Raw genomic sequence first — 15,660 nt, 5'->3', positions numbered from 1 at the left:
ATTTTGTATGCCTTCTGGAAAAGGAAATACAAATGAATGGTTAAAGTATCATGCCATTAAATTTCTATTCTATTAGAGTACTAGAAGATGACTTACTTTAATCACTACTGTCCTTAAGACCTGTGAATTTCTGTCCTGTTAACCTAAGCTTATCTATTCTACTGTTTTCATATTTACATAAAAGAGACCTGAGAAATAAAAAAAGAGACCTGAGAAATAAAAAAAGAGACCTGAGAAATAAAAAAAGAGACCTGAGAAATAAAAAAAAGAGACCTGAGAAATAAAAAAAAGAGACCTGAGAAATAAAAAAAAGAGACCTGAGAAATATCTGGTCGGTCTTTTACGTCACTCTTTGCGTTACGATTCCCTTAAAGGACCTAGGAAAATCAGTAGCCCTCATATTCTGTGACATTTGTGCACTCAGTTGCCTCTGTAAGTAAGACACGATTTTCCTGCATTCTTCTATTTGTTATATGTTCATTTTAAGTAATTCAAAAAACATCATAAAGATCAAGTGAAGAAACCATATAACCTAACGGTTGATTAGATGTTTATGATTTTTTCCTAGAAGTATTACCAGCTTGCATGTGCATTAGGGGCTATAAATCCAATTTCTCTCCCAACATATCTTCTGTATTTTCATGGTGCACTTCATGCTATTCTGTCAGTAAAGTGCAAAGATTCTCCTTTCCATCCTATTTAGGTTCAAATGCCTTCTCATGCATCGGAGCATAACTTACAGGTTCTGCTTTCGCACAAGATAGTGGTACCTAGCCCTTTTCTAAAATGAGCTATTTGGGAAAATGGAAGCTAGCAGTCCCTAGCTACCAGCCTACTAGTGTTATTTTGCACAGCAGCATCTGGCTCTGGCAGACCCTCAAACAGCTGGGGTTGCCTCTGGACCTGTCAATTCATGACAGAGTAACCATCCACTTGAGAGCACAGTTTTGGCAAGCTAGTTGCCTTCCTCCTGCTTTTAAACACTGTTCATGCTACAGAAATGTGTACTATTTAAGATGACAAGAACTGAAACATTATAATCTTACAGTTATTTCCTTAATAAGGCATTTTATACAACATAGTGCCTATGGTGGTGATTTGACCACATTCAGTGTTGTCATATTTTTAAATCCATTCTATAGAGAATCCTTATCCTTGCAGATATTTATTTTTTCATCTTGCTTCATTTTTACTTCCATTTTTCTGACTTTCCCCACTGCCATACTGTTTCCAGACTATGCTTTGTTCACAGCAACAAGAATATTCATCCTAGAATTACTATAGTTACTACAAATATCTAAAAATAAGTGATAGATTTCATTCTCATTAGGAATGAGAATTGTGTTGCTTAAGGGAAAGAAAAGTACATATTGTTTAGATAAGTCTTTCCTACATGTTAGCCAAAAATATTTTGAATTATGTTTCAGTTAACCTTGTTACTCCACCCATTTTATTCTTCAACCTGGATCACTGAGCTATGCTCTCTTTGTACTAAATTTCTACCTCTATCAGCCATTCTAGCAGAAAAAAAAAAGCTTACTTTGTAAATGGAAGCTATGTGTGTTAGAACGTGATGCTACAATAATTACTTCATTTTTCTAGGGAAAAATTTGCCATCAGTTTAAGTTGCAGTGCACCTTGGTGCTCTCTCATGAAATTGTTGCACATGGCAGACTCCCAGTAACAAATGACCAGATTGTCAAGAGTTGGTTAATAAAACAAGATATAAAACACATGCTACTTCTACAGATATACAAAATTAGCTGCAGTCAATACCATGGCTACATTTACAGAAGCTGGGATTTTTTTTTTTTTTGTCAATCAGGTCCACTCTGCTCAGAACATTTTGTTGGCAATGTATTTTCTTAATCATCTATTACATAAAGATTCCAAGAACAAGGTTTTAGAGTTCCATAAAACATTTAAGTTTCATACATTAAGGAAAAATATGACATTTTTAGTTTCATATTCTGTGATGTAGCTTATTTATTTTAATACTAACAGCAAACCCAAAAGTTCATTAAAATATATTTACCCATTATATGTTTCAGAGACACCTGCAAAAGCTTCATTCCCACATTTAGCAAATAAAAACACTGTGTTTAATAGTAGGGCCGCTGAACAAGTGCTTATCATGAACTTGATTATGCTTTTGCAATCCATTTTGTACTTGGAAACCAAGATGCCACTTATGATTTGGCCTACTGCTGCTGCTGGAATTAATACAAGCCCTAGAGGAAAACAAGACACCAGCAATTACACAAAAATGCAAGATATAATTAGTGAAGCGATTCAGAGTGAAATTTTATGTTGAGTAAAATCACAACAGTTACCTGTATCTTGAGATGCAGTCCATGTGATGTCATTTTCAAACCATCCTACCAGAATCTGTTGGCATGAGTAATTTATTCTATCCTTACATTATCTTTAGCCTTTCCAGTTCAACTTCTGGACAGCATAATTTAGAGTTGCCAAAACCCAAGTTCAACACAGCAAAACTAGATTACTTAAGTTTACTACATATTGGGCAGGAATCTGGCCAGCAGGCCACTTCATGAAAATAGAAATTCTCCTTCATTGCTCCAGTGTTTTTTTCTCATGTTCATGTTCTTTGTCATACATTTATGTTATTGAACTTTTTAATAAGAGAACATAAGCACTATTATATCAGAAACAGCACAAGATTCAATAAGGCATCTACAGAAAGATTTTCACAAGTCTAGATCAGTGGATCATTTCGCTGACATAGTGCACATAGTCCATAAAGATTTATCCTCTTTGCACCATTAGGATTACAGATACATAACTGATCATTTTTATATGGCTAATCTATAACACAACACAGAATTCAGCATAACTTGCACTGACCCAAGACAGCTAATTTTAGAGACAGTTCAGGTACAGTGGCAGAACTGCGCAGGCCACAGATGCCTATAGTCAAAGGTAATTTATTTACCATGGTCATTAGTAACACTTAGACTAGCTAGCTCAACATTAGTTCAGGTACAGCTAGCTTTCAACATTAGCTGGGACATTTCTTTAAAGCTGTACATTTGATGAACACTGCCAATATATTCAGTGCAAATTAAAAGAAATTCAGACAAGGTCCATAGACAAAAAAAAGAACATTCAGTTTTCCACTTCACTGCTGATTACTGTTTAACAATTGAACACATACTCCAATGTATTTCTGTGTCAAATTTGCAGAAACTTTGTTTTGAAGCAATCATGTCTGAATAGTAATAGTACTATCTAGTATTATACAGGGTAGTAAGTCATTCAGAAAGTCCTTCCCAAACATATTTCTGTTGGAGAAAGAGCACTTCAGCTAGCATATGCTTATACCACAGCACTATACAGACGAAGCAATTTAGCAAGACATGTTCCAGAAATATTTTCTGACATATTGCAAGCATCTGTTGGACTATCTGTTTTGATCTAGTTGCTGTTTTTCAGAAGTAATTGTGTCAATCATGTGACTCCTAGTGCAGCTCTTCCATCAGATTTTTCTATTTTTCTCCAGCACTCAATTTTTCATAGCCTTCCTGAGTACTACCTATTACTTCTGCATATCATAGAAATAAGTGACAGAAAGCCAATTACAGAAGTAGTTACATGTTTTATAATATATCATGAATAGTCATTTTATTGTAACATATCTCACTGCAACGTTATGGTGAAACTGAAGAAGGGAAAGACCAAGTCAACCCCTTACTTGCGTTAAGCACTGGATTTTTCCAGCCGCCCTTTACCTCACTTCCTTTAATCGGGACTAAGGCTTAATACTTCTTCAGCTGACTTTAAATTAGGAAAAAACAAATGTTTTTCACCAAGAATAAAAAGATTACATTACAGTTTCAGCAGCACACAAAATTCTCATTCTACTTTGGAGTATGAGCATCAAGTCTTCTGAACTTAGAGAAAACAAGTAGATTTTCACCCTTAAATTGTATCAGGGTTCTCACAGGGCAGGCCAGAATAATATAAAAATACTGTTTCTGCTATGAAACCTGCATTTCATATAAGTTTATTCACAAATACCTCAAACAGAAGATGTTTATATAAGATCCCACCTCTAATGTTAATGAGGTGTTCAGCACAATATATTTAAGGTTTTAAAAAGAATAGCCACATTACCTGCAAGAGTTGCTGAAAAACTTGATGTCTTTCCAAACTGATTTTCTATAAACTTTGGTAGAAATGTGGCAAAGCCAGTGGCAACCAAAGCTTCGGAAGAACTGGCTATTATTAGACTCATAAGCACCGGATTCTTCAACAGTATCTACAGGGGGATATTAGCATAACACTGAGGAAATTGTTTCATCGTAGTACCATGTAAACTAGAAGTCACTGTATTTCAAAGCAGATACTCTTGTATGGAACTTCAGTAATATTCTTTTCTTGCTTTAACAATCTTAAGCATCAACAAAATGAATATGCATTACATTATAAGCAGCACTGGAGACTTCCCTATCACAACACAATAAAGAGGCAATTATCTTATAAGACCTGAAAAATAATTTCTCAGAATATCTGAGTTGTAGTAAATTCAAGATTTTCTTACCAGAAGAGCCATGGGAAAGTCTTTAAAACTTTTTCCAATATTCTTGGTCTCAACAAATGCCTCACTTCCATCATTATGAGTTTCAGAGATTTTTTCAGCCTGTATTTTTGCTGTTCCTATAAATGGGCATATTTATTGGCAATGGAAACATTGAATACCTGTGCTCTTGAAGTAAAAAAAAAAGCATAAAAATAAGTGTTTCCTTTCCTGGGGAAGACTAGCTCAGACACTGTAAGTCTTGAATATTTTATTGATACAGATCCATGAAATGATCAATAATGTATTGCTGCAGAAAGAAGAATTTGGCTAAAAGTATCATGCTTCCATCTAGGAAGGCCTTGGCTATAAGAAGATATTATCAGGGATATCCTAAAAATTTCAGATGATGCTGAAGCCCATTCAGGTTTGTTTAGGTTTTTTTTAAATAATTCTCTCCAGTTCCCTACTTCATTGTTGCTTTTCCTCCATAATTTCTCTTTCCAGATAAGCATAGTATATTCCTTTAGATGGTCTTTCAAGAAATTCCTACATAATATCCATCTGAACAGAAATTATATTAAAATTATTCTTTTTAGAAGACTGTTCTGGGATACTTTGATTCATGCTTTATCATTCCACCTAAACCAATAATAGAGTCAAAGACAACAATGATGATTTAAATCAATGGAATTTCCTTATTATTCTTAGTAGGTAACTCAATAGCTTTAAATACAGTCCCAGGTGCTTAGCTGCAAGCACCTTCCAACACTATGACCATCGGTATCCATGCTCTACTTGTTTCCAGTCCTACCATACATCACTAGGTACATAAGATCCGCCCCTTTAGCTCATTTGCATCATCTTAAAAGCTTCATACTGGAAACAAAGTATTTATCATCAGGTTTTAGCCAAAGACAGTTAACTCATCAAAATAAAAGACCGTTAACTTCAACAGAATCAAAGAGGAATCAATCACTCAGTCCAGCAGTCTATAATCTGCAGGTATAAACTAATCTCTCTTCCAAAGTAGCCTAATTATTGTTAAATATTTACCTGGTAGGTGTTTTGGAAAGCATGAAAAAGGTATTATAAGAAGCCAAATTGAAAAAAAGCATGCAAGAAAAGCTATCCACCATGCTCCAAGCCAACGTGGGTCATCTTGATCCATCTTTGTACTGGAAAAAATAATTTGGAAGAAGCAGGTTTACTATTCATTAATTCAAATTCAACAGTTTCAGATGTCAGTGAGCTGGATTTTTTAAAAAATAATATTCAAAGGCTTTCTGTTACATCAGTATTATAATTTTCTTGCTTTCTACGTGTATTAAATTCGTTTCCTTGTTTAAAGCACATTCATCATTTCTGTTATAATAATATTGCATTCTACCAAATATAGCTTTCAACTCCTTAGTCAAATTCATTCTGATTTAAAGGTCACTGCTTGGCCCCAGTTTCAAGATCCTGTAGCATTATTAAGATACTGAAAAAGCTTTAGAAAGAATCTTCATAAAATGAGTTATATGAAAGCCAATACAGAAGTTCAGAATGCCATTGCATTGATCCTAAGTCCCTAAAACACAGGAAATAAAAGTGAAAAATAAGTTGCTGGTTTGGACAGTAGTACAATTTATAACATTATTTTTGAATAGTGGACTATTACTCAACTGGTAGATTTTTCTAGCAAGCTCTTCTCCAGGACATAAGTAGCAGTATCCTACCCCTTATATCCCACCTCAGTGAAATTTTTTACACAAGAAATCAATAGTTGCAAGCCAACCTTAAATAAGCAACTAATCAAAAGAAAGTATTTTTTGTTAATCAGCTTTAAAATAATATCTCAGAAAGCTAGAACTAAGTATTTGCCCTACAAAAAAAAACTTCCAGACACAATGGAGTGACTACTGAATGTGGAAAGTAACTCCTTTGCCAGAAGCCCTTGTGAATGCAGCTTGTTACCAAGTTAAAGAAGCTCTTGAAAATGCAGTATTTTCCAGTAAAATCTCTTTTGCCTTCTCACATGGAGAAATGCTGAAGATTTTAATGAGAAATATTAGGAAAAGAAAATAGAAAGCAAAAGACTAAGTTGTATCTTGCCTTTCTGGGATTTGGATATCAATATAAATATTAAGTAGCTGTCCTCCTAAGACATAGCCAATAGCAGGACCCAGCAGTGACATGGCATAGCCAATTCCTAGAAGAGAAAAATACATTAAGTTCACCATACATTCTTTAAGATTTCTTTGAAAAAAATTCTTAAATCATCTTCAGACCAAATGGTTTCTGTAATACAACCTGCTCTTCTACTGCCATTACTTCAACTATAGCAAGTAGAAGACAAAATCTGTACTTGTCCCTCAACAAGAAAATTTGCAGGTCTCATTAAAAGCTGCAATTCAGAGGTTCAACAAGATACTTCACTGACACCATCTTTATGCATTATTAGATTGCCTTTGGCACACCTAGTACCTACAATCACAAGCTAGCTTGTGAAAAAAAAAATTAAGTGAGGCTGTTACAAGCATCAGTCATTAATAGTACATGCCCACAATGTTTAAGAACCTACCTTTTTTTTTTTTTTTTTTTTAAATTGAGTCTTGGGTTGCTTTTTAGATCTCCCAAGACCAGAAGACAGGGTTCCATTAAAACTTTTGACTGGAGTAATACCTGCCACATGAGTTCACCGAGAACTCAATCATATGCACTTCAATTTATTGACATGAGCCTTAAAATAGAAAGCCAAGGCTCTTAACAGCTCCTGACAGTTCTAAAAACACAAAACCAAATAAAACAAAGTTGCACATGTAACCATATCCTACTAAAGAGCACTCTTAGGTCTATCCTTTTTCTTTTTTTTTTTTTTTTTTTTTGGCCTTAGGACACAGTTTTCTTGACATCATAATAGTTTCTCTGGCCTACCAGCCAGATTTCTGTGGCACTGTAGAACTGCTGGCAGAAGCACTGTCTCTGTCTCTGCAGACAAAGGCTTGCAACTAACAGTAACTAAATTTGTATAAATAATTGGTAAGACATGCATCCTTACTGCTGATATTCTATGCTTTTCCCCAGGTTGAAAAATCTGGATTTCTCATTTGTTTCCAGAGAGTATGGATCCTGAGTTAGTATTATTTCACTCTCTTTAGACAGCAAGAAGGACAGGGGTAGGGGTGCAAGAGGGGGAAAAGACAAAGAAGGGGACACTCAAGTATCACTAAATCAAAATAAATATTGAGTTGACATATTCCAGATTTTCCTGTATTTTGGAAGAAATAGCTCATATGAACTTTGAGTTAAGTTTCCAATCATCATACAGAACTTCAAACCTAGCTTAGAAGGTTCCTCCAATAGAGCATCCAGTTTAAATTATCATTTGGAATTGCTTAACTTTTCATTGGCTTCAGATGTAGATGCCTCAGTTCAGCAAGAGAACAGTTCCCATTAAAAGGCATCCAGTTTCAAAAGAGAAACTACCAATTTATGAGTTGCAAGCTTATAGTCTAAGATGCTAGCAGCTATTTACAGACACTAGCAGAAAGTGTTAGGGGATTTTTCTGTTGCCTTGCTTAAGCCTTCATGCATTAGACAAAGCAACACAGCGTATTTTAAATCCTCTATACATTGCACAAAGGCAAGGAAAAAAAAAAAAAAAGGCTTAATGTCACTACCTTTCCACTAACTTGCATTCTACTTTTGTTATACTAGGCAGAATACACTGTTCTTCTGAATTCAGCAGCTGTATGAAGACTGCATAAGCATTAATGCATTGTATCGGTCTTAGGTTTTTTCGGGCCACTTCTTGAACCCCTATTCATGCAGACAGCTCTAATTCTGCTCTATTTCACTGGCCTCAGAAAAACTGTAAAAATAATCCACTCTCAATATAAAGAAACAGCAAACATAAAAGCTTTGTTATTCAAGATTTAACATATTTGACTATTCTATTTGTTGTCATCAAATGAAATGGCTTGCCTGGAACAATTAAGCGAGATTTGTATGCAAATAGATTATGATTTAAATTTTTCCACCTAAAACATTGATTTAGTCAGGAAAAAGTCTAGGAATCTAAGATGCTTTGAATTCCTCCTGCAAATTACCAGTATAGCTAACATACTTTTATCATTTTACACCTAAAAGAGGGAAAATAGCAAGTATCTTCATGCTACACTTAGACTACAATGAACTTCTCAGTTAAAATGCATACAACCCAGAGAATGCTGAGTGGAAAGATTAAAACCCACTGCTAAGAATTAGTATTCCTTAGCTCTCAAACAGCCCCACAGTAAGACAAACACATTCTTCATGTTTCCCTTTACTTTCAATTAAGGAAAGATACTTCCAGTATTTCCTCCTCAAGTGCCAAATTTTTATGTGGCTAAAGAACTGCATTGATCACATGATGCACAGGAGTGTCCCTGCACTGAGGGGACAGCCTACGAATAGAAGGTAAACAAATAAAACTGTTACAGGATACAGTAAGGTCTGTCTACTGACTTGATATACAGTACTTTTCAACACCTGTGACACTAAAAAGCAAATTTTTGCTACAACTTACTCTGTTGTTAGCAAGCAGGCTACATTAACCACTTAATAACCTTCATTGGCTGACATGAAAAACCAGCAGGAGAGGTGCACAATGTAGCTCTACCATGTTCTGCAAAATAACTATTTAAAAGACTTGATAATTTATACTAGACTAATACCTAACTTGCACTAGTAACCGATATAGAAACACTTTATGCATGTAAGTAAACAATTACAAGATTGATTTTATTAAAGGAACTCATAAAGGCATTTGGAAGACATTGCAGTCTAATATACCCAGACAATGCGTTATAAACGATTTTAAAAGTTACCTATATAAAAGGAAGACTTGTGTTTTGGGACACTATCATCAATAAAAGCTGTCCCCAAAGTATACAGTGGAGTTCCTCCAACTCCCAGCAGCAGCTGTCCCAGGATAAAGACATACAGATAGTCAGGAAGTGACGACTTTGTGCTGGTACTGCAAGTGAAGTTAGCAGAGCCTGTTCCTGGAATTTGGCATGTGTCTGAAAGACAGAGACAGGAAGACTTTACAGTTCTGTTACCCAGGTCATCACAGCCCAACTGAAGAAAAACCTGTACTGAAAGCTAAACTATGTAAGTACTGTTAGTGCCAGGTTCCCATTTTGTCAGGCCTATTAATATATTCCTATATGACAGGGCCCTTACCTTCTATGATATCACATCCCCCAAAACAAATACTATCCTGGCTTGGTTTTTGTTTCCTTGACAGGAACGAAAGATGGATGAAAGAGCCTTATTAAACATTTTGGCTTTTTGAAAGCATTATTGACCAGATATATGCAAAAAACCCAACTGTCAAATGGTCATTCAACAGGTTAACAAATACTCCTAGGTAACAGACACTTCATTTTGTTCTTGTACCTTATAACGATTCTGAGGAGCATTAAGAACAACTTCCACTCTTAAGTGACAGAGGAACCTGAACAACCCAAGGGAAGCTGAACTGCTGGAGAGGAAAATGCAGTCACCAGTCACAAGCAAAGCCAATCCTCCCTTCTCATACACTGTTTTGAGAAGTGTTTCCATAAAAGAAAAAAAAAAATCTCAAAAATCCACATCACTATCTCTCATAGGTACACACTGCTGTATCTCCAGAATGAGAAGTTAATGTAAAGCCTCTGTACTTGTCCATGCACACGTGCACGCACACACACACACAGAGGGAAGAAGAGGCAGAACAGCTTAATGTTTGGTACTGTGAGGAGGGAAAAGAGGAAGTGAAGCCAGGGAGTATGTTTTTTCTTCTTGTTCCTCTTGCTACTTTTAGTAGCAGACAGTCCCAAGCAACAAGATCAAGAAGAGGAGCATGGTTCTTCCCAGGTTTTTCCACAGAAGAGCACAGAACTCTAAGGAAGAGAATAAACCCATCAGTTTGATGGAAATAAACCACACTGGGTAAATACATGAAAACAGATCAGATGAGTAGACTGATTAATTCTCAGTACTTTCCTACAAAATTACTATATAATTTTTCTCAGGTCCTTTTACATTTGAGACCCCTTTTTACTTAAGGAAACAAAGGACAAGCTTGTCCATGCTTTGGGTTTACAGGACATAAAACACAAGGAAGTGCCTGCCACACAGCAGATATTTAAAGAGAACTGTCTACACTGATGTTATAAATGCATCCATGGGCTTTATCATGCTTTCCTCCAGAAGGAACAGTACCACAGTGGTGGTGGAATCATATAGCACACAACAGGTGATTGCACAGATATTGGTCACTGTAGAACGATGAAAAAAAACCTCATTTCAAGAGGAGTCATCATTAAAATTTTCCTTCCTTTTTACTAAGGAACAATCCTCATTTTAATGTTATACTGCAGCCACATGGGGAACATTGTTATGAATCACTCTGAAAATTACATAGTTTTAGAGTATATTTTCCATTTACTGTCAAGCTGCTTTCTTTAGCAATATCCTCTTTTCTGCAAAAAATCAGGTTAACTTTGTACTATTTGCATGCACAGCATCTAAAACTGACTATAGAAGGACACCGTGTCCTACAGTATTTTGTTAATATACATATATTGTATATATGTGCTGTATATATCTGCAGTTATAAGTTAGCCTCTAATACTCATTAGACAAGTCTAAAACAGCATTTAGCTATTCTACTGTAGTACACAAATAACAGTATCTTGTTAAAATATACATATCAACAAACAAGTAATGAAGAGCAAGAAAATTCCATGAACAATGTTGAATGACAAGAGTGTATCCTAATTTGAGATCTAGAAACAGCTTCATTAAATAATCAGATTACATAGGGTAATGGCAGTCAAAATCTGACAGACTGCTGTTCTTCATGAATCCCCATACCCAATGTCTCAGTCAATCTAAAAGCCTGTGTCATTGTGTAGCCGATTGATTTTAGCTTTTCTTCAGTTTTCTAGCTCATCAATTAATATGCCCTAGGAAATTTATCGTGACATTGAGATGAAAGTTTATCACACTAGTTTGTTTTCAGAACCACATAATCATGTCTAACTACAAAATTAAGAGAACCATCAATATACACTAATACAGTTATAATGGTTTTCTTTGCATCATCCATTGGACCTTTTCTTTTTTTTCTTTAAAGTCAGCAAGTACATCTGAATTTGCAGAGTGAAGTCATAGACCATATTCCATGTTTCCAATAAACATTTTAAAAGCAAAGATGATTTTACCACAAAACTATGAGATTAGTTTAAACCAGAATAACACCAGTTTACTCTTTACCTCAGCCATTCCTGTCACTCCCATCTTTTACCAGTCCAAGGTTTAAACAGATTGGTAAAGTGACACAGGTTAAATCTAACCCAGATTAGATTCACAAGCCTGTTTGCTGCTGTCATAAGAATGGTAGAGGGAAAACAGACCAGCTTTTACATGATCAAGAAAGTCTAACCTGAGGTAAGCCAAGCTCTGGTAGAAGTTTAAGATCACTGGCTGACCATTTCTAGCTACCTTTTCTCTTTAAACTTGTTTTCCCTTCTATAAATCAGGGGATTAGACCTGCATTTTGAAGAGCAGACTGCATTAAACACCATCCAACAGAACGAGTCATCGTAAATTTTCTTGCATGCTTTAATGTAATATATCTATCTGAACCCAAGTTATGGAAAGGACAAAATATCCCAAATATCTCATGCAACATACTAGCCAAGAAGGCAGAATCAAGTGTGAGATGCTAGTTTTACTCACATCTTAAACTACAGCCAGTAGGTGTGGGGCTTTTTTTGTCCTTTGTGGGGCAGAAAATAGTTTAAAGAGAGTTGTGAGGCATGAAAAATAAGAATGGCTTGGTTTCTATTTCTTTTTAAACTTATAAATCTGTCTCCCTTTAAGTACTGTATTGGAAAGTCACCCAAAGCTTCAATTAACATGCTCAGTGAAGGCTAAATTCTTAGATTCTAAAGGCAGATTTACCATATTACAGACTATGTAAGAGGTGTAGATAAATAGACTAAGCAGTGTAGAGAACAGCAGCACTACCCATTATTTGGACTAATCAGATAGTCTCTGAAGAGAGCAAAACTAACATATAAACCACAGAAATACTGATGGTTCAAAACAAAACAGTCAAATTAGAGGCTGGCATCATACATATTCTGTCACCATTAGTACCCAGATGACAGTCTTGTTCTCTCTTGAATTGTCCTTGGCATGTTCTGTGAAGGAAGATCATTTAATGCCCTTCTGAAAAGATTCACTAACTCTCAGACCCTAAATGACTTATCCACCATATGAGTTTCCAGTAGAACAGAGAACTGAATAAAGGTGCTCAAGTCATTTTCCCTCTTCTCAAATCACACCACACACATTTCAACTCAAGTGATAAGACTTATTAACAAAGATATTTCTTTTTTCCTAAGACAGTCACATCCAGTTACTGAAGAGATTCATGGAATAATTCAGGTTGGCAGAGGCCATCAGGGAGTCATGTAGTCCAACCTCCTAATCCAAACAGTGTCAAAACCAAGTGCCAAAATTCAGACCATCATGCTCAGGACTTTAGTCAGCAGAGTCTTGAAACCCCCAGAGGTAAAAACTGCACAGTCTTTCTGGGTAATCTCTCCCAGTGCTCAACTATCTTCACAATTAAGTTACCTTCCTCTTGTCAAGTGAGGATCTACATTTCACACTTGCTGTGACAGACATCTTTTACAAATTCAAGCATGTTTCAATAAGATCTGAGACAGAAGTTTAAAACTACATTGCTTATAACATCTGCATATTTTACAGTTCTCTGTACTGTCTACAGGTAATCAGAAAATGAATTCATTACAAACAAAACACTAGATAGAGCTTCTGACTACAAATATCAGAGCCAGCTGAGACACTGACAACTCTTAAAAAATTACCAAAAAAGATGACCAGACCCTTAAAAAGTTACCGGAACAAACAGCTACTTACCTCCAGGTTACATATCTGAGTTTGAAGTCTTTCTGGAGATTAGACAAGACATGTTTGCTGTGCTAAAAATTTTCGCAAATAGGTAGACCATTGATTATCTACTCTGTCAATATGAAATGGATTGAACTATTACTGAAGAATATTACTATGCTAAGTATTTCCAACTGAATAGGTTTGTAGAGTAGGATACATACAAGAGTAAGTTCCAGAAAGTCTGTAAGATTTATACTGGAGGCTAAATGTATTTTGTATTCCAGACTAGATCTATTAATTAACCTGGCAGCCATATTAAATATTGCACTGAACTATAATTTGAAGTTGTCCTGCAGGTAAAACTCACTGTACTTATGTGTAATGCAAATAATCAAGTAACCAACTAGGAACTGTTAAAAAATAAATTAGGTGGTAGATTTTAATACAAGGCATCAAATAAAAGATTTTACTCCCAGTACTCCAAATATGTTACAATCTCCAGAAACTACTCAAACAAATAAGCAACAAGGAAGGTTTCTGGGGTGTGGTGCTATAAAATTCTGCAACTAAATGTAGTTAAGATGCTTCATCAACATCATAAGTACTGTAGCTTACTTAACTGTCAAAGGATGCTGTTGCAAAGCACCTGAAGATTTACAACTAGTCTGTCATGATGGAGATATTCCCTGCTCTCTGTAGTCATTTATCTTTGACAGTGTTTTGTTTAAATCAGCTTGAGTCCTTAAATCTGCTCAACACAGTCATACAGCAGTCAAAACAGCATGAACACAGTCAGTTTACAGTGCCAGGGGGAATAAAGTACATGTTCCATTTAAAATTGTCCTTACAACTTTTAAATTTCAAAAATCCGTGTAAAACATGATCCCTAATAAGGTATAAACACCTACAGCATCTTTAGTGGCAGATGAAGGGGCAGATGTTTGATGAAACAGTAACAGATGCTTTGAGATTTCAACCAAAATTGGTAGGAGGGGAAGAGATCAATTCCAATAGTTGGCTACCTCCCTTCACACTCCCACCCCATCAGTATCTTGTTTCAATTAAAAAACTAGAAACAGGTTGCAACTGGTTTTTGGTATTAAATTCAGCTTCCCTTCCATACTAATGAAGTAGGGAAGGTAATACTGAAAGTGAAATTGTATTGAAATGGAACTGTAATGGGGCCAATAAGCCATTGCCCCTCTACTAAGGGGTAACAAGTAGCTATCTGCTTATAACCTTCAAACACTGAAGAGTTTTTTCTTTTGCCCTTGTTCAATTCAGCTAACTTCTGCCTCAAGTCCTCATTTATTAGATGGGGAACAATTGCTTATCAAAGTTATTTAAGTAATGGTCAATGTCTGGACAGCTCATGGAAGTGTGTGACATGATTAACACTTAAAATTGAGAATCAACAACCAGAAGACTTAGAACATTCTATCAGATTAATAGAGTGCTCACTAAAAATAATAGTAGCTAACATGCTCAGTCATTGAAGGCATAAATCTCATTAAACACAGCAGTAACAATTAAGTCAATCCTAAAAGATTATGTCATCCTGCTTTGAACGTATCTTGATATCTTCATTAGTTACAGGTGTGCCACTGAGATCAAATAGCTGGCATTGACACTGCACTTAAAAGTGTTGCTCTAGGAGAAAGGATGTGTAAGATCTGAGAGCTGGCTATTCTCATGATTTTGGTACTGAGATGAGGAGCTAGGAAAGGATATTGGAATTAGGCACTTAAGAAATGAAGCTATAACTTAGAGATAAAGATGGAAGACTTAAAGATCAGGCTAGGGACTAGAAGCCCGTTAGTTAAAAGACAACTAAGACTAAATAGGATAATAGATCACAGTTGATGGGCCAGAGAGCAGAACAATATAGAAACCTTGATTAATAGAAGCTGTGACAGAACACTTCCTGATGGAAGAGGAAGACAGCCCTAAAAAATGGTCAAAACCAACCCTATGGTCTGGCCCTAGTCCAGGAGGCTACAGAGACTGTGCAAGAAATGGAGGTAAAAAGTTCAACAGTGAGGAAGAAGAGCTAGTTTTTCTCTGTGACCCCAGCCCACAACCACTGGGACACACTGCACAGATGCAACTAGGAGGAGACCAGGGTGGAACATATGAAAAAGACTTTCAAGCTCATTGTAATACGAAGCGGGGAGTAGGTT

The 15,660-nt window shown here is 35.8% G+C and overlaps 1 protein-coding gene across 2 annotated transcripts in view; it reads right to left on the bottom strand.

The window, feature by feature from the left end:
* Nucleotides 1-15,660, bottom strand: part of SLCO4C1 (solute carrier organic anion transporter family member 4C1) — a 40,950-nt gene that overhangs the window by 18,809 nt on the left and 6,481 nt on the right. For both annotated transcript variants that reach the window (XM_026865674.1, XM_026865673.1), the window contains exons 3-8: nucleotides 9,394-9,588; nucleotides 6,638-6,734; nucleotides 5,597-5,718; nucleotides 4,565-4,680; nucleotides 4,138-4,282; nucleotides 2,036-2,231 (exon numbers count right to left, since the gene is read on the bottom strand). In XM_026865674.1, the coding sequence (XP_026721475.1) occupies nucleotides 2,036-2,231; nucleotides 4,138-4,282; nucleotides 4,565-4,680; nucleotides 5,597-5,718; nucleotides 6,638-6,734; nucleotides 9,394-9,588 (871 nt within the window). The remainder of the gene's footprint in view (nucleotides 1-2,035; nucleotides 2,232-4,137; nucleotides 4,283-4,564; nucleotides 4,681-5,596; nucleotides 5,719-6,637; nucleotides 6,735-9,393; nucleotides 9,589-15,660) is intronic.

Source organism: Athene cunicularia, assembly GCF_003259725.1.
Source record: "Athene cunicularia isolate RWA chromosome Z unlocalized genomic scaffold, athCun1 chrZ_part1, whole genome shotgun sequence".
Lineage (NCBI taxonomy): Eukaryota > Metazoa > Chordata > Aves > Strigiformes > Strigidae > Athene > Athene cunicularia.
Note: the sequence above shows the minus strand (reverse complement) of the source record. Positions and strands in the feature narration are given on the sequence as shown.